Below are 21,679 nucleotides of genomic sequence, written 5' to 3'. Positions count from 1 at the left end.
CCCTGCACAGTTGTAGCAGGACTTCCTTGTTTTTATACTCCATCCCCCTTGCAATAAAGGCCAACATTCCATTTACCTTCCTGATTTCTTGCTGTACCTGCATGCTAACTTTTTGTGCTTCATGTACCAGGACCCCCAGGTCCCTCTGTACCTCATGATTTTAGAAACATAGAAACATAGAAAATAGGTGCAGGAGTAAGCCATTCAGCCCTTCTAGCCTGCACCGCCATTCAATGAGTTCATGGCTGAACATGCAACTTCAGTACCCCATTCCTGCTTTCTCACCATACCCCTTGATTCCCCAAGTAGTAAGGACTCCATCTAACTCCTTTTTGAATATATTTAGTGAATTGGCCTCAACAACTTTCTGTGGTAGAGAATTCCACAGGTTCACCACTCTCTGGGTGAAGAAATTCCTCCTCATCTCGGTCCTAAATGGCTTCTTAGACTGTGTCCCCTGGTTCTGGACTTCCCCAACATTGGGAACATTCTTCCTGCATCTAACCTGTCTAACCCCGTCAGAATTTTAAACGTTTCTATGAGGTCCCCTCTCATTCTTCTGAACTCCAGTGAATACAAGCCCAGTTGATCCAGTCTTTCTTGATAGGCCAGTCCCGCCATCCCGGGAATCAGTCTGGTGAGCCTTCGCTGCACTCTCTCAATAGCAAGAATGTCCTTCCTCAAGTTAGGAGACCAAAACTGTACACAATACTCCAGGTGTGGCCTCACCAAGGCCCTGTACAACTGTTGCAACACCTCCCTGCCCCTGTACTCAAATCCCCTCGCTATGAAGGCCAACATGCCATTTGCTTTCTTAACCGCCTGCTGTACCTGCATGCCAACCTTCAATGACTGATGTACCATGACACCCAGGTCTCGTTGCACCTCCCCTTTTCCTAATCTGTCACCATTCAGATAATAGTCTGTCTCTCTGTTTTTACCACCAAAGTGGATAACCTCACATTTATCCACATTATACTTCATCTGCCATGCATTTGCCCACTCACCTAACCTATCCAAGTCGCTCTGCAGCCTCATAGCATCCTCCTCGCAGCTCACACTGCCACCCAACTTAGTGTCATCCGCAAATTTGGAGATACTACATTTAATCCCCTCGTCTAAATCATTAATGTACAATGTAAACAGCTGGGGCCCCAGCACAGAACCTTGCGGTACCCCACTAGTCACTGCCTGCCATTCTGAAAAGTCCCCATTTACTCCTACTCTTTGCTTCCTGTCTGACAACCAGTTCTCAATCCATGTCAGCACACTACCCCCAATCCCATGTGCTTTAACTTTGCACATTAATCTCTTATGTGGGACCTTGTCGAAAGCCTTCTGAAAGTCCAAATATACCACATCAACTGGTTCTCCCTTGTCCACTCTACTGGAAACATCCTCAAAAAATTCCAGAAGATTTGTCAAGCTTGATTTCCCTTTCACAAATCCATGCTGACTTGGACACATCATATCACCTCTTTCCAAATGCACTGTTATGACATCCTTAATAAATGATTCCATCATTTTACCCACTACCGATGTCAGGCTGACCGGTCTATAATTCCCTGTTATATCTCTCCCTCCTTTTTTAAAAAGTGGGGTTACATTGGCTACCCTCCACTCCATAGGAACTGATCCAGAGTCAATGGAATGTTGGAAAATGACTGTCAATGCATCCACTATTTTCAAGGCCACCTCCTTAAGTACTCTGGGATGCAGTCCATCAGGCCCTGGGGATTTATCGGCCTTCAATCCCATCAATTTCCCCAACACAATTTCCCAACTAATAAGGATTTCCTTCAGTTCCTCCTCCTTACTAGACCCTCCGACCCCTTTTTTATCCGGAAGGTTGTTTGTGTCCTCCTCAGTGAATACCGAACCAAAGTACTTGTTCGATTGGTCCGCCATTTCTTTGTTCCCCATTATGACTTCCCCTGATTCTGACTTTACTAACGTTTTTCTCTTTACATATCTATAGAAACTTTTGCAATCCGTCTTAATGTTCCCTGCAAGCTTCTTCTCATACTCCATTTTCCCTGCCCAAATCAAATCCTTTGTCCTCCTCTGCTGAGTTCTAAATTTCTCCCAGTCCCCGGGTTCGCTGCTATTTCTGGCCAATTTGTATGCCACTTCCTTGGCTTTAATACTATCCCTGATTTCCCTGGATAGCCACAGTTGAGCCACCTTCCCTTTTTTATTTTTACGCCAGACAGGAATGTACAATTGTTGTAGTTCATCCATGCGGTCTCTAAATGTCTGCCATTGCCCATCCACAGTCAACCCCTTCAGTATCATTCGCCAATCTATCCTAGCCAATTCACGCCTCATACCTTCAAAGTTACCCTTCTTTAAGTTCTGGACCATGGTCTTTGAAATATCTCCCCATTTAAATAATCATTTGCTTTTTTATTTTTCCTACCAAAGTGGATAACCTCACATTTTCCCACATTATCCTCCATCTGCCAAATTTTTGCCCACTCACTTAGCCTGTCTATATCCCTTTGCATATTCTTTGCTTTCCCACCACATTTGATCGGCATTGCGTGCTCGATCTTGGGTCTTCAACGCACTTCCTGATAACCGTGACTGCACGAGTAGAGCGTTGCTTATAAATCACATTCAGTGGTATAATGTCAAAGTGGGAGTTTAATGTCTCCATGGCAACAGGCCGAGAGAATAGACAAAAGGGGGTTTCAGAACAGCGTAACAATATTGAAAATAAATCCTCTATTTCAGTAACTGAAGATGTTGAAAGCTGTGTCCATTTGTGTCCTTGACACCGCAGGATCAGTCTGTGATTGGGCCCTGGCGTTTCTTACTTGTTTGCTTCTAGTTGCTACGGTAACTGAAATTAAAAGGATATCCCATGATCTATTTTTAGCCGTCTGGTGTTATTCAGCAGAATTTTAAAACATTGGCTTGCACTTTCTGTTCCTGTTTTTTATGTTTATTTGATAAAAACAAAAATGTGCTTGTTATTAAGAAAACAAATCTGAGAGTTAGCAGAGAATTTGTTAAATGCTTTACTAAGCATTCTCGTCAGGATTTAATGTAGCATCGATGTGCTGGATGCAATAAAGAAAGACCTGCATTTATATCGCGCCTTTTACGACCTCAGGATATCGCAAAGCGCTTTACAGCCAATGAAGTTCTTTTGTGGTGTAGTCACTGTTGTCATTTTAAAAAATGCGGCATCCAATTAACACACAGCAAGCTCCCACAAACAGCGGTGATAATGACCGGATAATCTGATTTAATGATGTTGGTTACGGGATAAATATTGGCCAGGACACCGGGGAGAACTTGCGCACAGCATGCTCCCACAAACAGCAATGTGATAATGACCCGATAATGTGTTTATTGGTGATGTTGACTGAGGGATTGGCCAGCACACCGGGGAGAACGTCCCTGCTCTTCTTCGGAATGGGATCTTTTACGTCCACCCGAGAGGGATAGTGCCATGGGATCTTTTATGTCCACCTGAGAGAGCAGACAGGGCCTCGGCGAAATGTCTCATCCGAAAGACAGCACCTCCGACAGTGCGGTACTCCCTCAGCCTAGTGTCAGCCGAGATCTTTATGCTCGAGTCACTGGAGCGCGGCTTGAACCGACAACCTTCTGACTCAAAGGTGAGGGTGACACACAGCTGACACACAACTCGACGATGCAATTGGTCATTGGCACAAGCTCATAACTACGCTGAAGCAGCAGACGCACTGGGGATCGATTTTTTTTTTTTTCTGGTGTGGGGCATGGGCAGAGAACATTGGTGCCTCCTGCCCACTGGGAGCAGCGGAGACCCGACCCCTTTTCATGATTGGCCGGAAAGGTGGGCGGGAATGGTGGTGGAGGGGGAGGTGGTGCGGTAAATCTGGCTGCATTTCCCCAGAGCTAAGCCAGGTGCAGCAACTCCCGACTCCACAAATATCAGTACTGCAGCTCTTTCTTTTGTCGCCCATGGTACCAGGAGAACTAGCAGCTCTATTGCTTTGCAATGGGACCGTTTACATCCACATCAACAGGCAGTTGGGCTTTGGTTTAACATTTGCCCTCTCGGGTGGACGTAAAAGATCCCATGGCACTATTCCGAAGAAGAGCAGGGATGTTCTCCCCGGTGTGCTGGCCAATCCCTCAGTCAACATCACCAATAAACACATTATCGGGTCATTATCACATTGCTGTTTGTGGGAGCATACTGTGCGCAAATTGACTGCTGCATTTCCTATATTGCAACAGTGACTACACTTCAAAATACTTCATTGGCTGTAAAGCACTTTGGGACGTCCTGAGGTAATGAAAGGTGCTACTTAAATGCAATTCTTTCTTTCTCATGATAGCATTTCTAACACAACAGTTTGTCAGTACTGGACTGAAGTGCCAGCCGAGATTATGGGGCTGAAATTCCGGTCGGAGGCTTCCCGCGGGCATTTGTCTCCGACCTGAAACATGTTTACGAATTTACCTGGTGGTCCCGGGTAAGCGTGGGATTCCGGTGAGGAGGCCTTCTCTTCCCGCACTGCGGAGCATGCTCCCTTTCTCCAGGTTCCCACGCAGAAAGTGCAGTCACGTGTGAGTGCTCAGCCAATCCGTATCTACCAGTTCTCATTGCTATTAATTGAGAGAAAAAAAAAATACAATAACACCAAATAAAAATTTAAAAATACACCTCTCATAATTAAAATTAATTGAAATTAAAGTTAATAAATACCTGAGAGCAAAAAAAAATTCAGCGTTTTCAAAAAGTTTTTTAAATTATGGTTTTAAATAAATTTAACGTAGTGGGCAGGGTTTTAAAAAATAAAATGTGTACTAAGTGTGTTTTAAGACTCTTATGCCTGTAAAAGTATGCTATACGCCCGCTTTTATCAGGCGCGGTTTTGAGGACATTTGCTGGGCAAGACATGGGTAAATACCGCAATCTTTCCCTTGCAAATGTCCTCGCTCCCAATATGTGGATGATCTGTCAAGCTGGAGTTTGACAGATCGGAAAAGCCGGTTTTCAGCGCATATGCTTTGTGCGCTGAAAATCGGCTATTGCGATGCCTTCCCGGGTCCATAAACACTCAGTACGGACCCGGGGAGGCTGGGATTTCTGGGTCATTGTGTGTCTGTCTATGTTTGGAATGGTGCTTGAACCTATAGACCGTTTGGCTCAGAGGAGAGGCTTCGACTCTGAGCCAAACTGACAACCACAACCCATATTTGCTTTGAAAGCCTTCTTTTAAAACTGGTAGCACTCTCAGCTCAGAGTCAGAAGGTCGTCGGTTCAAGTCCCACACCAGAGACTTTTTGTTTCAGATTCAGATCACATACAAGATTCTGACGGGGACCGACAGGGTAGATACTGAGAGGTTGCTTCCCCTGGCTGAAGTGTCTAGAAATAGGGGGCACAGTCAGGATAAGGGGTAGGCCATTTAAGATGAGAAGAGAAGATATTTTTTCTCAGAGTTGTGAATCTTTGGCATTCTCTGCCCCTGAGGGTTGCGGATGCTCAGTCTCTGAATATATTCAAGGCGGAGATAGATAGATTTTTGGAGTCTATGGGGAATCAAGGGATGTTGAGGCCGATGACCAGCCATGATCTTATTGAATGGCGGAACAGGCTCGTGGGGCCGAATGGCCGACTCCTGCTCCTTTCTTATATTCTTATGTTTTAATTTCCAGCATCCATAGTTATTTGCTTTTGAGTTATATGAAGGTTTGTGTCTGCAGTTTCCACCTGACAGACTGAGGTAGCTGCCCAATGATTAAATGAACCTTGATAAGATTGTTGTTCATTATTAATGTACCGTTGGGGATATGAAAGGTATCTTAGGCTCTTAGAAACATAGAAACATAGAAAATAGGTGCAGGAGTAGGCCATTCGGCCCTTCGAGCCTGCACCGCCATTCAATAAGATCATGGCTGATCATTCCCTCAGTACCCCTTTCCTGCTTTCTCTCCATACCCCTTGACCCCTTAGCCATAAGGGCCATATCTAACTCCCTCGTGAATATATCCAATGAACTGGCACCAACAACTCTCTGCGGTAGGGAATTCCACAGGTTAACAACTCTCTGAGTGAAGAAGTTTCTCCTCATCTCAGTCCTAAATGGCTTACCCCTTATCTTAAGACTATGTCCCCTGGTTCTGGACTTCCCCAACATCGGGAACATTCTTCCCGCATCGAACCTGTCCAGTCCCGTCAGAATCTTATATGTTTCTGAGATTCCCTCTCATCCTTCTAAACTCCAGTTAATAAAAGCCCAGTTGATCCAGTCTCTCCTCATATGACAGTCCAGCCATCCCTGGAATCAGTCTGGTGAACCTTCGCTGCACTCCCTCAATTGCAAGAACGTCCTTCGTCAGATTAGGAGACCAAAACTGAACACAATGTTCCAGGTGAGGCTTCACTAAGACCCTGTACAACTGCAGTAAGACCTCCCTGCCCCTATACTCAAATTCCCTAGCTATGAAGGCCAACATAACATTTGCCTTCTTCACCGCCTGCTGTACCTGCATGCCCATTTCAGTGACTGATGAACCATGACACCCAGGTCTTGTTGCACCTCCCCTTTTCCTAATCTGATGCCATTCAGATAATATTGTGCCTTCGTGTTTTTGCCCCCAAAATGGATAACCTCACATTTATCCACATTATACTGCATCTGCCATGCATTTGCCCACTCACCTAACTTGTCCAAGTCACCCTGCAGCCTCTTAGCGTCCTCCTCACAGCTTACACCGCCACCCAGTTTAGTGTTATCTGCAAACTTGGAGATATTACACTCAATTCCTTCATCTAAATCGTTAATGTATATTGTAAAAACTGGGGTCCCAGCACTAAGCCCTGCTTGCCATTCTGAAAAGGACTCGTTTATCCCGACTCTCTGCTTCCTGTCTGCCAACCAGTTCTCTATCCACGTCAGTACATTACCACCAATACCATGCGCTTTGATTTTGCACACCAATCTCTTGTGCGGGACCTTGTCAAAAGCCTTTTGAAAGTCCAAATACACCACATCCACTTGTCCACTCTGCTAGTTACATCCTCAAAAACTTCCAGAAGATTCGTCAAGCATGATTTCCCTTTCATAAATCCATGCTGACTTGGTCCGATCCTGTCACTGCTTTCCAAATGCGCTGCTATTTCATCCTTAATAATTGATTCCAACAATTTCCCCATTACTGTTGTCAGGCTAACCGATCTATAATTATCCGTTTTCTCTCTCCTTCCTTTTTTTAAAAAGTGGTGTTACATTAGCCACCCTCCAGTTCGTAGGAACTGATCCCGAGTCGATAGACTGTTGGAAAATGATCACCAATGCATCCACTATTTCTAGGGCCACTTCCTTAAGTACTCTGGGATGCCGACTATCAGGTCCCAGGGATTTATTGGCCTTCGATCCCATCAATTTCCCTAACACAATTTCCCGCCTAATAAGTTCCTCCTTCTCACTAGACCCCCTAGTACATTCGGAAGGTTATTTGTGTCTTCCTTCGTGAAGACAGAACCGAAGTATTTGTTCAATTGGTCTGCCATTTCTTTGTTCCCCATTATAAATTCACCTGATTCTGACTGCAAGGGACCTATGTTTGTCTTCACTAACCTTTTTCTCTTCACATATTTATAGAGGCCTTTGCAGTCAGTTTTTATGTTCCCAGCAAGCTTCCTCTCGTACTCTATTTTCCCCCTCTTAATTCAACCCTTAGTCCTTCGCTGTTGAATTCTAAATTTCTCCCAGTCCTCAGGTTTGTTGCTTTTTCGAGCCAATTTATATGCCTCTTCCTTGGATTTAACACTATCCTTAATTTCCCTTATTAGCCATGGTTGAGTCACCTTCCCCGTTTTATTTTTACTCCAGATTGGGATGTACAATTGCTGAAGTTCATCCATGTGATCTTTAAATGTTTGCCATTGCTTATCCACCGTCAACCCTTTAAGTATCCTTTGCCAGTCTATTCTAGCCAATTCACGCCTCATACCGTCAAAGTTACCTTTCCTTAAGTTCAGGACCCTAGTTTCCGAATTTACTGTCACTCTCCATCTTAATAAAGAATTCTATCATATTATGGTCACTCTTCCCCAAGGGGCCTCGCACAACAAGATTGCTAATTTGTCCCTTCTCATTACACATTACCCAGTCTAGGATGGCCAGCTCTCTGGTTGGTTCCTCGACATATTGGTCGAGAAAACGATCCCTAATACACTCCAGGAAATCCTCCTCCGCTGCATTGCTACCAGTTTGGTTAGGCCACTCAATATGTAAATTAAAGTCGCCCATGATAACTGCTGTACCTTTGTTGCATACATCCCTTATTTCTTGTTTGATGCTGTCCCCAACCTCAGTACAACTGTTTGGTGGCCTGTACACAACTCCCACTAGCGTTTTCTGCCCTTTGGTATTCCGCAGCTCCACCCATACCGATTCCATTCAGGCTAATGTCCCTCCTTACAATTGCCTTAATTTCCTATTTAACCAGCAATGCCACCCCACCTCCTTTTCCTCTCTGCCTATCCTTCCTGAATGTTGAATACCCCTGGATGTTGAGTTCCCAGCCTTGGTCACTCTGGAACCATATCTACGTGATGCCAATTACATCATATTTGTTAACTACTGTCTGCTCAGTTAATTCATCCACCTTATTCTGAATACTCATCGCATTGAGGCACAGAGCCTTCAGACTTGTCTTTTTAACACACTTTGGCCCTTTAGAATTTTTCTGTAATGTGGCCCTTTTTATTTTTTGCCTTGGGTTTCTCTGCCCTCCACTTTTACTATTCTCCTTTCTATCTTTTACTTCCGCCTCAATTTTATTTCCCTCTGTCTCCCTGCATAGGTTCCCATCCCCCTGGTATGTTAGTTTAACTCCTCCCCAACAGCACTAGCAAACACTCCTCCGAGGACATTGGTTCTGGTCCTGCCCAGGTGCAGACCGTCCGGTTTGTACTGGTTCCACCTCCCCCAGAACCGGTTCCAATGTCCAAGGAATTTGAATCCCCTCATTGCACCACTCCTCAAGCCACGTATTCATCTGAGCTATCCTGCGATTCCTACTCTGACTAGCATGTGGCACTGGTAGCGATCCTGAGATTACTACCTTTGAGGTCCTACTTTTTAATTTAGCTCCCAGCTCCCTAAATTCATCTCGTAGGACCTCATCCCGTTTTTTTGCCTATATCGTTGGTACCTATATGCACCACGACAACTGGCTGTTCACCCTCCCTTTTCTGAATGTCCTGCATCCGCTCCGAGACATCCTTGACCATTGCACCAGGGAGGCAACATTCCATCCTGGAGTCTCGGTTGCGGCCGCAGAAACACCTACCTATTCCCCTTACAATCGAATCCCCTATCACTATAGCTCTCCAACTCTTTTCCCTGCCCTCCTGTGCAGCAGAGCCAGCCATGGTGCCATGAACTTGGCTGCTGCTGCTCTCCCCTGATGAGTCATCCCCCCCAACAGTACCCAAAGCGGTATATCTGTTTTGCAGGGGGATGACCGCAGGGGACCCCTGCACTACCTTCCTTGCACTGCTCTTCCTGCTAGTCACCCATTTACTATCTGGCTGTGTCCCCTTTACCTGCGGTGAGACCAGCTTGCTAAATGTGCTATTCACATCATTCTCAGCATCGTGGATGCTCCAGAATGAATCCACCCACAGCTCCAGTGCCGCAATGCAGTCCGTCAGGAGCTGGAGGCGGATACACTTCCCGCGCACGTAGTCGTCAGGGACACCGGAAGCGTCCCTGACTTCCCACATAGTACATGAGGAGCATAACACGTGTCCGAGCTGTCCTGCCATGTCTTAACCCTTAGATTAACTTAAATTGGCAACAACAATGCTAAATGTTACTTACTGATAGAGAAAAGAAAAACGAAAAGCTACTTACCATTCACCGTGACCAGAGGAAAAGAACCAGGATGTTATATTGGTTTCCAAATAGACAAAGAGAGAGACATTGCATTGGGCAGTTACTGGAAGTAATTTCCAAATATGTAGGCACGCTTGACTCAACCAGACAGGTAGTAGGAGGAGTTTCTGAATTTCATGAGCGGCCTGGTACTTTAACCTGCTTATTAGTTGTCAGCCATGGCTCAGTGGGTAGCTCTCTCATCTCTCAGTCAGAGATCATGAGTTCAAGTTCCACTCCAGAGACTTCAAACCTAAGCTGACACGTCAGTGCTGTGCCGCATTCAAGGAGATGTGTTCTTTTGGCTGAGATATTAAACCGAGGCTCTGTCAGCCATCTCAAGCATACACTAAAGATCCCACGGAGATTTGAAGAAGGGCAGGGGAGCTCTCCCCAGTGTGCTGGTCACTATTTCTCCCTCAACCAACATCACTAAAACACATCTCTCTGCTGTTTGTGGGAGCAGGTTGTGCGCAAATTAATTTCCTGCGCTACAACAGTAACTACACTTCAGAAGTCCTTCATTGGCTGTAAAGTGTTTTGTGATGTCCTGAGATTATGAAAGGTGTGGATATCAATGCAAACTCTTTGTCTCCATCTAAATTGGGTCAGTGTTGGTTTCCATGGTTTCCTGGCTGGAATGTGGTGTGGCGAAGCTGTCTGTCCTGGGTGGGAGGTTAGAAAAGAAGCAGACACATCATGGGCCAAGCCACTAACTCTGACTGCTTGCTCACCGGCCACTGAGCAGCTGTGACGGTTGCCATGGAAACGTGGCCGAGAAAGTGCCACCTCTGCACCCCCGCCCCCAAAACCGGACTTGAAATGTGTGCTTCGCAAGCAACACTGAAAGGCGATAAATCTATAAATCATTTATTTCAAAAGATATGTTCAAGCAAACATCAATGTCCAGCACCTGAGTAGCACAATGCACTGGGATTCTCACCGTAATATGCTGTGGAATGTCAGGGCCTCGGTCTGCCCACATAGTTTCCTATATAGTCTCGATCTCAGTCAACTCTTCCATCAGTGAAAGACAGGCACTTTTTTATTTTATTCATTTTTGGGAAGTAGGCGTCATTGACAAGGCCAGCATTTATTGCCCATCTTTAATTTCTCTGAGAAGGTGGTGGTGAGCATTCGAACAGTTTGATATCACTGAGTGGCTGTCTACTTCAGAGAGCATTTAAGAGTCAACCAAATTAGTGTGGGACTGGAGTTACGGATAGTGTAAGACAGCAGGTCACCTTCCCTGGTTTGTGAACCAGTTAGTATTGTGTAGGCGCGAGCTGGTGCAGGAGGGCGATGGCAGTGAAGAGTGACGTCATCAAGGTCCAGCGAGGTGACTGGAGCATGGGCAGATACAGCAGGAGCGTCGAGAGACTGTGGAGGGACATGATCGCAGCCCAGGAGAGGCATGAGTTCGGGGCCCAGGGGCAGCACGGGTCAGCCCACATTGCCATCTTGGTTAACCCTTGCCACTGGACCAAGACCTAGCTCTGTCAAGCCCGTGTGGTGGCTGGTGTGCAACGGTCACCACACGTTAAAAAAATCCACCCACAGGCATCTTCCACCCTTCAGGATGTAGTTCGGGATGTGGAATATTAGGTGCTTAATTGAAACACCTGTGAACTTTTTGGCTTGGAAGCAAGTCATCCTCGATACGAGGGACTGCCTATGATGATGAGTATTACAACAACAACAACTTGCATTTACAAAGCGCCTTTAGCGTACTGAAACGTCCCAAGGCGCTTCATAGATGTATTATGAGATAAAACCTTTGACACCGAGCCCCATAAGTAGAAATTAGCGCAGGTGACCAAAAGCTTGGCCAGAGAGGTAGGAGCGTATTGAAGGAGGAAAGAGAGGCGGAGAGGTTTAGGCAGGGAGTTCCAGAGCTTGGGGCCTCAGCAACTGAAGGCACGCCATCAATGATTGAGTGATTATCATCAGGGGTGCTCAAGTGGGCAGAATTAGAGGAGCGCAGACATCTGGGGGGGTTGTGGGGCTTGAGGAGATTACAGAGATAGGGAGGGGCGAGGCCATAGATGGAATAGAAAATAGAGATGAGAATTTTGAAATCGAGGCGTGTTTTGAATCACTTCTACTTTACGTAGGGTAGAATGTGGGAGGCCAGCCAGGAATTCATTCGATTAGTCAAGTCTCGAGGTAAGAAAGGCATGGATGAGGGCTTCAGCAGTGGATAAGCTGAGGCAAGGGCAGAAACAATAATGGGCACTTTCATTGATACCAGCTTTTTATTTCCAGATTTTTTTTTAACTGAATTCAAATTCAAATTTGAACTCGCTTTCTCTTGGTTATTGGATCATGTGGAAGCACTGGCACAGACCTGTTGGCCCGATTGGCTTATTTCTGCACTGTATATTCCCTGAAATTCTATAGAATTCTTAGTCCAGGCATCTGATTAGTAATCCAGTAATACAACCTCTGCCCTACCGTACCTACAAAGCTTCCTACTTCTCTGAAGGGAAATTCTTATTATAATTTAAATGGAGAAAAATTGCACTGCATGAAACACAAAAAATTAGTCTGCAGGTACAGCAAGTAATCAGGAAGGCAAATGGCCTTTATTGCAAGGGAGATAGAGTATAAAAACAGAGAAGTCCTGCTACAACTGTACAGGGTATTGGTGAGGCCACACCTGGAGTACTGCGTGCAGTTTTGGTCTCTGTACTTAAGGAAGGATATACTTGCATTGGAGGCTGTTCAGAGAAGGTTCACTGGGTTGATACCGGAGATGAAGGGGTTGATTTATGAGGCTAGGTTGAGTAGGATTGGCCTATACACATTGGAGTTCAGAAGAATGAGAGATGATCTTATGAAACTTATAAGATAATGAGGGGGCTTGACAAGGTGGATGCAGTCTCCACTCATAGGGGAAACTAAAACTAGGGGACATAGTCTTAGAATAAGGGGCCGCCCATTTAAAACGGAGGTGAGGAGAAATTTCTTCTCTGAGTGTTGTAAATCTATGGAATTCTCTGCCCCAGAAAGCTGTGGAGGCTGGGTCATTGAATATATTTAAGGCGGAGATGGACAGAATTTTGAGTGATAAGGGAGTAAAGGGTTATGGGGAGCGGGCAGGGAAGTGGAGCTGAGTCCATGATCAGATCAGCCATGATCTTATTGAATGGTGGAGCAGGCTCGAAGGACCAAATGGCCTACTCCTGCTCCTATTTCTTATATTCTTATGTTCTTGGATCAGCAACCAGCAGACATTTACAGAGCAAGCCTTGGATCAGCGTAGCAGATCTAGTGAACAGTGTTTTGGTACGAACAGAATCAGAACAGGGGAAAACAGACAAAAAAACATTTAAAAATGTACCTCTCCTTGATTCACCAAATGAAAGAAATCATAGAATGGTTACAGCACAGAAGGGACGTCGAGTCCATGCTGGCTCTCTGCAAGAGCACCGTAGCCAGTCCCACTCCCCCACCCTTTCCCCGTAGCCCTGCAATTTTTTTCCTTCAGGTACTTATCCAATTCCTTTTTGAAAGCCGTGATTGAGTCTGCCTCCACCACCCTCTCAGGCTGTGCATTCCAGATCCAAACCACTCGCTGCATAAAAATGTTTTTTCTTGTGTCGCCTTTGGTTCTTTTGACAATCACCTTAAATCTGTGTCCTCTGGTTCTCGACCCTTTGCCAATAGGAACAATTTCTCTCTATCAATTCTGTCTAAACCCCTCAAGATTTTGAACAACTCTATCAAACCTCCTCTCAACCTTTGCTGAATTTTTCTTTTCTGTTTTTTTAAATTCGTTCCAGGATGTGGGCATCGCTGGCAAGGCCGGCATTTATTGCCCATCCCTAATTGCCCTTGAGAAGGTGGTGGTGAGCCGCCTTCTTGAACCGTTGCACTCCTTGTGGTAAAGGTGCTCCCACAGTGCTGTTAGGGAGGGAGTTCCAGGATTTTGACCCAGCGACGATGAAGGAACGGCCGATATATTTCTAAGTCAGGATAGTGTATGACTTGGAGGGGAACGTGGAGGTGATGGTGTTCCCATGTGCCTGCTGCCCTTGTCCTTCTAGGTGATAGAGGTCGCGGGTTTGTGAGGTGCTGTCGAAGAAGCCATGGCCAGTTGCTGCAGTGCTTCTTGTAAATGGTACACACTGCAGCCACAGTGCGCCGGTGGTGGAGGGATTATAGCATTATTCTATTAAATTTATAAAGATATAAAAGATTGGATTTTATATCACATCCGAAAGAAAGACTTACATGTATATAGTGCCTTTCACGACCATCAGACATCTCAAAGTGCTTTACACCCAATGAAGCACTTTTGAAATGTAGTCATTGTTGTAATGTGGGAAACGTGGCAGCCAAATTGCGCACAGCAAGCTCCCACGTACAGCAATGTGACAACGATCAGATAATCTGTTTTTGTTATGTTAATTGAGGGATAAATATTGGCCAGGACTCCAGGGATAACTCTCCAACTCTTCTTCGAAATAGTGCCATGGGATCTTTTACATCCACCAGAGAGAGCAGACAGGGCCTCGGTTTAACGTTTCATCCAAACAATGGCACTTCTGACAGTGCAGCACTCAGTTTTGCACTGGGAGCGTCAGTCTAGATTTATGAGAGACTCGAACCCACAACCTTCTGATACAGAGGCGAGTGTGCTACCCACTGAGCCACAGCTGACTCAACTGTCAGAAATAATTCACGTACAGTGAGTTACTATGAAATGTATACTAACTCGCACCAAATCCCGCTCACCCATCAACCCTGTCCTTACTGATCTACATTAGCTTCTGGTTAAGCAGCGCCTCGATTTCAAAATTCACATCCTTATTTTCCAATCCCTCCATGGCCTCGCCCCTCCCTATCTCTGTAATCTCAACCAGCCCCACCCCCCCGAGATGTCTGCGCTCCTCTAATTCTGCCCTCCTGAGCACCCTGATCGTAATCGCTCAATCATTGCTGGCTGTGCCTTTTGTTACCTGTGCCCCAAGCTCTGGAACTCCCTGCCTAAACCTCTCTGCCTGACTACCCCTCTTTCCTCCTGCAAGGCGCTCCTTAAAACCTACCTCATTGACCAAGCTTTTGGTTACCTGTGCTAATTCCTAATTATGTGGTTCGGATTCAAATTTTTATCACATAATACTCCTGTGAAACGCCTTGGAAAATTTCACTACGTTAAAGGCGCTATTGTTGTTATGGTGTCAAACATGAGTGAACAATTACTTTGTCTCAGTAATTAGCTGACATTGATATTAGAAGAAAAGGTCAAAAATAATATAAAGACATTAAAGTTAGAAACTGGGGAGATAATAGCTAAACTTAGAGAATACCTACCCTTGTTCAGATGGATTGCATCTGCACATATTTAAAGAAGTTAGCGAAGAGATAGCAGAGGCATTATTACACATATATAAAAATTCATTGGAAATGAGAATAGTACCAGATGATTGGAGGAAAGATAATTTGAATCCTATTTTTAAAAAGGGAGATAGAACAAGTCCAGGGAGCTATAGACCAGTTAGATTAAGGCCGGTGATAGGAAAGATAATAGAATCTTTACTCAAAGATGTAATAGAAAATGCGACAAAGAGTAGTCAGTACTGATTTCAAACGAGAGTTCAATGTTATTAAATTCTTTGGAGAACCGACAGAAAAAATGGACAAAATAATAGAGTAGTTGTAATATATTTGGATTTTCAAAAAGCCTTTGGTAAGGTACCGCATAAAAGACTCATGACTGAGGTCAGAGCATGTGGAGACAGAGGACAAGTAGCAGAATGGGTAACAAGCTGTCTACAAGACAGAAAGCAGAGAGTAGGAGTTCAGGGTATTTACTCAGAGTGGCAAATGGTGGGAAGTGGTGTTCCACAAGGATCGGTGCCATGCCAGCAGCCCGGAACTCGAGCAGAGTGACCGATTGCGGCACGGACCCCGCGATCAAAGCGCAGAAGAGAGACGACAGTTTTTGTTTTTAAATGGTCGCCAATTTCCCCTTTAAATTTCATCCCGCGAGCGGCCGGCCACCCGGTTCGTGTCCCTGAAGCTGTCGCTGGCATCGCCCGACGCTTCGGGGGGACGATGCCCAATTTTCGTTCCGGGGCGATAACGGGGCGCTGAACACAATGATGACGTTGTCATTGCCGGCGCAGCGGAGCGGGTCGCTACGGGTTACTGCCGCTGCTAAACTCCCGTGGTTAGTATGTCACGCCTGGGTGAAAAGACGTTTATGCCCCATTAGCGTCCCCAGGGGCCCTAACGGGGCACAAAAACCGAATTTCTAGGCCTTGTTTTCTTAAAAGCATCATTAAAGCACTCTTTACATGTCGCACTTTCATCTTATGAGTATTGTATAGTATTATAATTTAGGCGGGGGTGGATCCATGATTACGAATCCATTTGAAAAAGGGTTCTTCAACCAAAAAGCTTTGAGATGACGAGGGGTGAGAGGAGGCTCATGTGGAGCATATACACCATGATGAACCTGTTGGGCCAGATGGCCAGTTCCTGTGCTGTAAACATGACGTAACTATGTGATTGTTATTTAATGACCCCTGCTTTGATAGTGATGCCTATTAAAGGTAGGATGAGATTCGGCTTAAGATTCCCTCTATGTTTCACAGCCTGCCGACACTCACAGTGAAAGCTCACGCACGAACAAGGGTCACTAAGGAACAATGTCAGAGGGCAGCCAAAACAAAAGGGCCTGTACCCAGGGAAAAAATTCAGCATCTTCTGGAAAGGAGACGAGAGAAGCTGGGATTGTTCTTACAAAAGCAAAATTCTGCGGATGCTGGAATCTGGAATAAAAACAGAAAATGCTGGAAATCTCAGCGGGTCAGGCAGCATCTGTGGAGAGGAAGCAGAGTTAATGTTTCGGGTCGATGACCTTTTGTCAGAAATGGAGAGTGTTTGAAAAGAACAGATTCTTAACAAGCACTGAAAGGGGGAGGGGGAAGAAAGAACAAAAGGGAAGGTCTGTGATCGGGTGGAAGACAGGAGAGATTAGAGAGACAGAAGGGATGATGGCCTAAATTCAAATGGTAATGCCAGGTGTTGGAAAAACATTAGTCAAGATAGGGTGTGAATGGCGGGATAATCACCAACTGCCATGAGAGACAAGGAAAAAGAAAGAAACAGGCTCTGAGGGGGGGCGGCGGAAAGTGGGGCGGGGGGGGCGGTGTTGTGGAAGGGAACCAAAGATTGGCAGCGGTTATGGTCTGAAATTATTGAACTCGATGTTGAGTCCAGAAGGCTGTAAAGTGCCTGAACGAAAGATGAGGTGCTGTTCCTCGAGCTTGCATTGAGCTTTGTTGGAACAATGTAGGAGATCGAGGACAGAGAGATCAGAGGGGGATTGTCCTTCTCAGGGCAGGGAAGGTTCAGAGGAGATTTAATAGAGGAGTTCAAACTCATGAGAGGTTTTGACAGAGTAAATAAGGAGAAACCGTTTCCACTGGCAGAACCAAAGGACGCATATTTGAGATAATTGGCAAAACAGAGGGGGAGATGATAATTTTTTTCACAGAGAGTTGTTGTGATCTGGAACGCGCTGCCTGAAAAGGGGGTGGAGGCAGAAAGACTTGGATTTATATAGCACCTTTCACGACCACCAGACTCTCAAAGCGCTCTACAGCCAATGAAGTACTTTTGGACTGTAGTCACTGTTGTAATGCAGAAAATACAGCAGCCAATTTTGCACTCCCACAAACAACAATGTGATAATGACCAGATAATCTATTTTTTTTATGTTGATTGAGGGATAAATATTGGCCAGGACACCGGGAATAACTCCCCTGCTCTTCTTCGAAATAGTGCCATGGGATCTTTTACATCCACTTGGTAGAGCAGATGGGGCCTCTGTTTCACATCTCATGTGAACGATGGCACCTCCGACAGTGCAGCACTCCTTCAGTACTACACTGGGAGTGTCAGCCTAGATTTCTGTGTGCTCAAGTCCCTGGAATGGGACTTGAACCGACAACCTTCTGACTCAGAGGCGACAGTGCTACCCACTGAGCCACGGCTGACACTGAGTCAATAGTAGCTTCCAAAAGGCAATTGGAACAGGAAAAATCTGCAGGGCTACCAGGCAAAGAGTGGGGGAGTGGATCGCTCTTTGAAAGAGCCCGGCACAGACATGATGGGCTGAATGGCCTCCTTCTGTCACGCAAGAGTCTATGCGGAGAAAAGGCTAGCGAGCGGAGATTGTTTGATTGGGAGAGGCGAGTTGAATGTTTGATGTTTAAATGTGCGATTATGTCTTCCTGTGATTTCAGGTGTTTCTCATTGGGCTGATCGCAGACAGGAAGTTCCAACACTTCAACGCTGTCTTGGAAGCCTACATCCGACAGCACTTCAGCGCCACCTTGGCTTACAAGTACGTACGACAAAAAGTCATAGAACCATAGAAATTTACAGCACGAAGGAGGCCATTTCGGCCCATCGTGTCCACACCGGCCAACAGGAGGCTATCCAGCCTAATCCCACTTTCCAGCTCCAGGTCCGTAATCCCAAAGGTTACGGCACTTTAAGTGCACATCCAAGTACTTTTTAAATGTAGTGAGGGTTTCTGCCTCTACCTCCCTTTCAGGCAGTGAGTTCCAGACCCCCACAACCCTCTGCATGAAGAAATTTCCTCTCAAATCCCCTCTAAACCTTCTACCAATTACTTTAAATTTATGCCCCCTGGTTGTTGACCCTTCTGCTAAGAGAAATAGGCCCTTTCTATCCACTATATCTAGGCTCCTCATAATTTTATACACCTCAATGAGGTCTCCCCTCAGCATCCTCTGTTCCAATGGAAACAAACCCAGCCTATCTAATCTTTCCTCATAGCTTAGTTTCTCCATTCCCGGCAACATCTTCGTAAATCTCCTCTGCACCCTTCCCAGTGCAATCACGTCCTTCCTGTAATGTGGTGACCAGAACTGCACGCAGTACTCCAGCTGTGGCCTAACCAGTGTTTTATACCAGTGTACCAGTGTTAAATATAATTGAAAGCACATTAGCGTTTACGTAGTTGAGCTGAAGGCCGATGATTGCAATTCCATATGCCTTCTTAACCACCTTATCTACCTGGCCTACTAACTTCAGGGATCTGTGTGCACGCACTCCAAGGTCTTTTTTGTTCCTCTACATGTTGCAGTTTCATACCATTTAATGTGTATTCCCTTGCCTTGTTAGCCCTCCCCAAATGCATTACCTCACACTTATCCGGATTGAATTCCATTTGCCACTGGTCTTCCCACCTGACCAGGATATCTTCCTGCAGTCCGCAGCTTTCTTTCTTCTTAGATATCAAAAGATAATATTCAGCGACTTTGTATCTGCTTCAATTCACAATACAGTTTGGCACAACAAATTCAATTAATATTTCTCTATTGAATCTGAGTTGGTTAGTTAAGCCTGTAGCTACTGTAAATCTTCTTCTTGATTGGGTATCCAGGCCAAAGCTTCTGGTGTAACAGCATGGATGTCTTGTAGGCTGCCTGCAAATTTCCTCTGAAGGCAGCACTCAGTGATGTGCTCCAGGGTCTGATCAGGAGCTTCGTAGTCACATGATGGGGAGGCTTTAATCTTCCACCTACGGAGAAGGTGGCAGCATTGACCATGACCGGTTCTGAGGTGGTTGATGGTTGTCCACTGTTTGCGAGGAAGGTTTGATCCTTCAGGTGATACAGTGGGGTCCTTTATGAGGAATCCATTCTGTACTGTTACTGTAAGTAATGAAGACTGGTAGCTCGGGCAAGAGGAGCGCACTCAAGGGAGCCATTCTTCAGCAAGACTCCACGTCTTCAGGAGAGGAGGGGTGTGTGTGATAGATTCGCTACAATACCACAAACACACACATGCACAAGGTGGCTCTGCAGGAGCTTGTCATATGGCCTTGTCACATGATCCCATTTCTTGTATTTGCATGAGTAGTTGCATTACCACAGTAGTCCACTAGGGAGAAAGCTGCGGTCGACAAAATGCGATCCGCACTCTTTGAGTGAGCGTGTTCTCTAATACTGCAATCCCTTCTCGTTGCAGGAAGCTTCTGTCTGTGCTGACAGACTACGTCGACACCGCGAGCCGTGGCTTGGAATGCGAGCCTCTGAAGCGAGCCTTTAAAGCGTTGGAATACATCTTTAAGTTCACAGTCCGGTCGAGAAGCCTCTACTCACAGTGAGTCCCCTTCTATCACTTGGCCATGTCATTGAGCAATCTCTCGGCATCACTGCTGTATCGATCCCGAATACTAAACATCCCTACTGCTGCTGCAAACTATTAGAAAGTGGGCCGTCTCATCTGTTAACTGTCCATTAAACGCTTAAGCTGAGTGTCTCGTTCTAATGTCTCGTTCCGCCCTTCACTCATCAGGAGCCTGTGCAGGGACTAGACTGAGGGGCCTGAATGCTGGTGCTGGTTAGCCTCTGGGACCTAGAAAGAAAGAAAGACTTGGGAGTTGAAATTTGGTCCCGCCATTTTTTGAGGTGGTGACATCGGCTGAGTGCTGATTTTAACATCAGACAGTTGGTGCCGCCTCAAAGTGCAAAATTCAGTTTTGCCGTCCAAAGATGAGAGAGCAGCGCTAACAGTGGAGTTGCACACTCACCTTTGGGCGCCCATGGAGCGTTAGCTCAGGAGGCCAACCGAATTTCCCCACGGATGGGGAGCCGGCATGCGAGTTGGAAAAAGTGGGAAAAAAATAAATTGACGAAAATTTATTTGGCCCACGCCCACACTTCCCCACTGATCCCATTAATACATAAATGATGAAAAGAATTAAAGATAACCACTTACCTTGATCCCATGACGCTCCCGCTCCGGGATCCCCGATGTCCCGCCACCTTTTCCAGGTTGTACGGACGCATGCCGATCAGGTCACCGTACTCACCTAATTTCGCAGCCGTGGCGTCAAGTGGGCATTGCACTATCAATGACGTCACCACGTGGGTGGCAGCAGAGCGCACAGCGCCCAACTAAATTTCCCGTGAGCCGAGGAACCCCGCCATCGACGGTGAGTACTTTGTCACCCGTTAGCCTCCCCTCTCCGGCGGTAACAGGCGGCGTTAGAAACGGAATTTCGAACCCTAGGATTTACATAGCACCTTTCACGACCACCGGACGTCTCAAAGTGCTTTACAGCCAATTATGTACTTTTGGAGTGTAGTCACTGTTGTAATGTGGGAAACGCGGCAGCCAATATGCGCACAAGCAAGCTCCCACAAACAGCAATGTGATAATGACCAGATAATCTATTTTTTGTTATGTTGATTGAGGGATAAATATATTGGCCAGGACACTGGACACTCCCCTGCTCTTCTTATAAATAGTGCCACTGGATCTTTTACGTCCACTTGGGAGAGCAGATGGGGCTTCGGTTTAATGTTTCATCTGAAAGAAGGCACCTCTGACAGTGGAGTGTTCCCTCAGTACTGCACTGGAGTGTCAGCCTAGATTTCTTTGGGGCTCAATTCCCTTGGAGTGGGAACCCACAAACCTTCTGACTCCGAGGCAGGAGTGCTACCCGCTGAGCCACTGGCTAAACTAGGTCTGAATCCAGCCCAGATCGATTGGCCGAAAGGCCTTTCCTTGTGTCAGAAGTGTCGACCTCATGTGAACTGAGTTTAGGCACCTGTACCCAGCTCATAGAATCACGGAGCACAAACATAGAGGCTATTCTGCCCATTGTGCCTGTGTAAGCCAAGAGCTATCCAATTAGCCCCACTCACCTGGTCCTGCACACACAGCCCTGCTATTATTCCGCTCCAAGTATTTATCCAATTCCTTCATGAAAGGTATTACTGAATCTG

At 45.9% G+C, this 21,679-nt stretch overlaps 1 protein-coding gene across 3 annotated transcripts in view; it reads left to right on the top strand.

Moving 5' to 3' along the window:
* The window catches only part of LOC139236054 (dedicator of cytokinesis protein 2-like), a 1,544,097-nt gene that overhangs the window by 492,550 nt on the left and 1,029,868 nt on the right, over positions 1–21,679 (top strand). For all 3 annotated transcript variants that reach the window (XM_070866795.1, XM_070866794.1, XM_070866796.1), the window contains 2 exons: positions 18,158–18,258; positions 19,914–20,048. In XM_070866795.1, coding sequence (XP_070722896.1) covers positions 18,158–18,258; positions 19,914–20,048 — 236 coding nt within the window. The remainder of the gene's footprint in view (positions 1–18,157; positions 18,259–19,913; positions 20,049–21,679) is intronic.

The sequence above is a fragment of the Pristiophorus japonicus genome, chromosome 2, assembly GCF_044704955.1.
Source record: "Pristiophorus japonicus isolate sPriJap1 chromosome 2, sPriJap1.hap1, whole genome shotgun sequence".
NCBI lineage: Eukaryota > Metazoa > Chordata > Chondrichthyes > Pristiophoridae > Pristiophorus > Pristiophorus japonicus.
The sequence above is the reverse complement of the archived record's forward strand: the minus strand, read 5'-3'. Positions and strand labels throughout refer to the sequence as shown.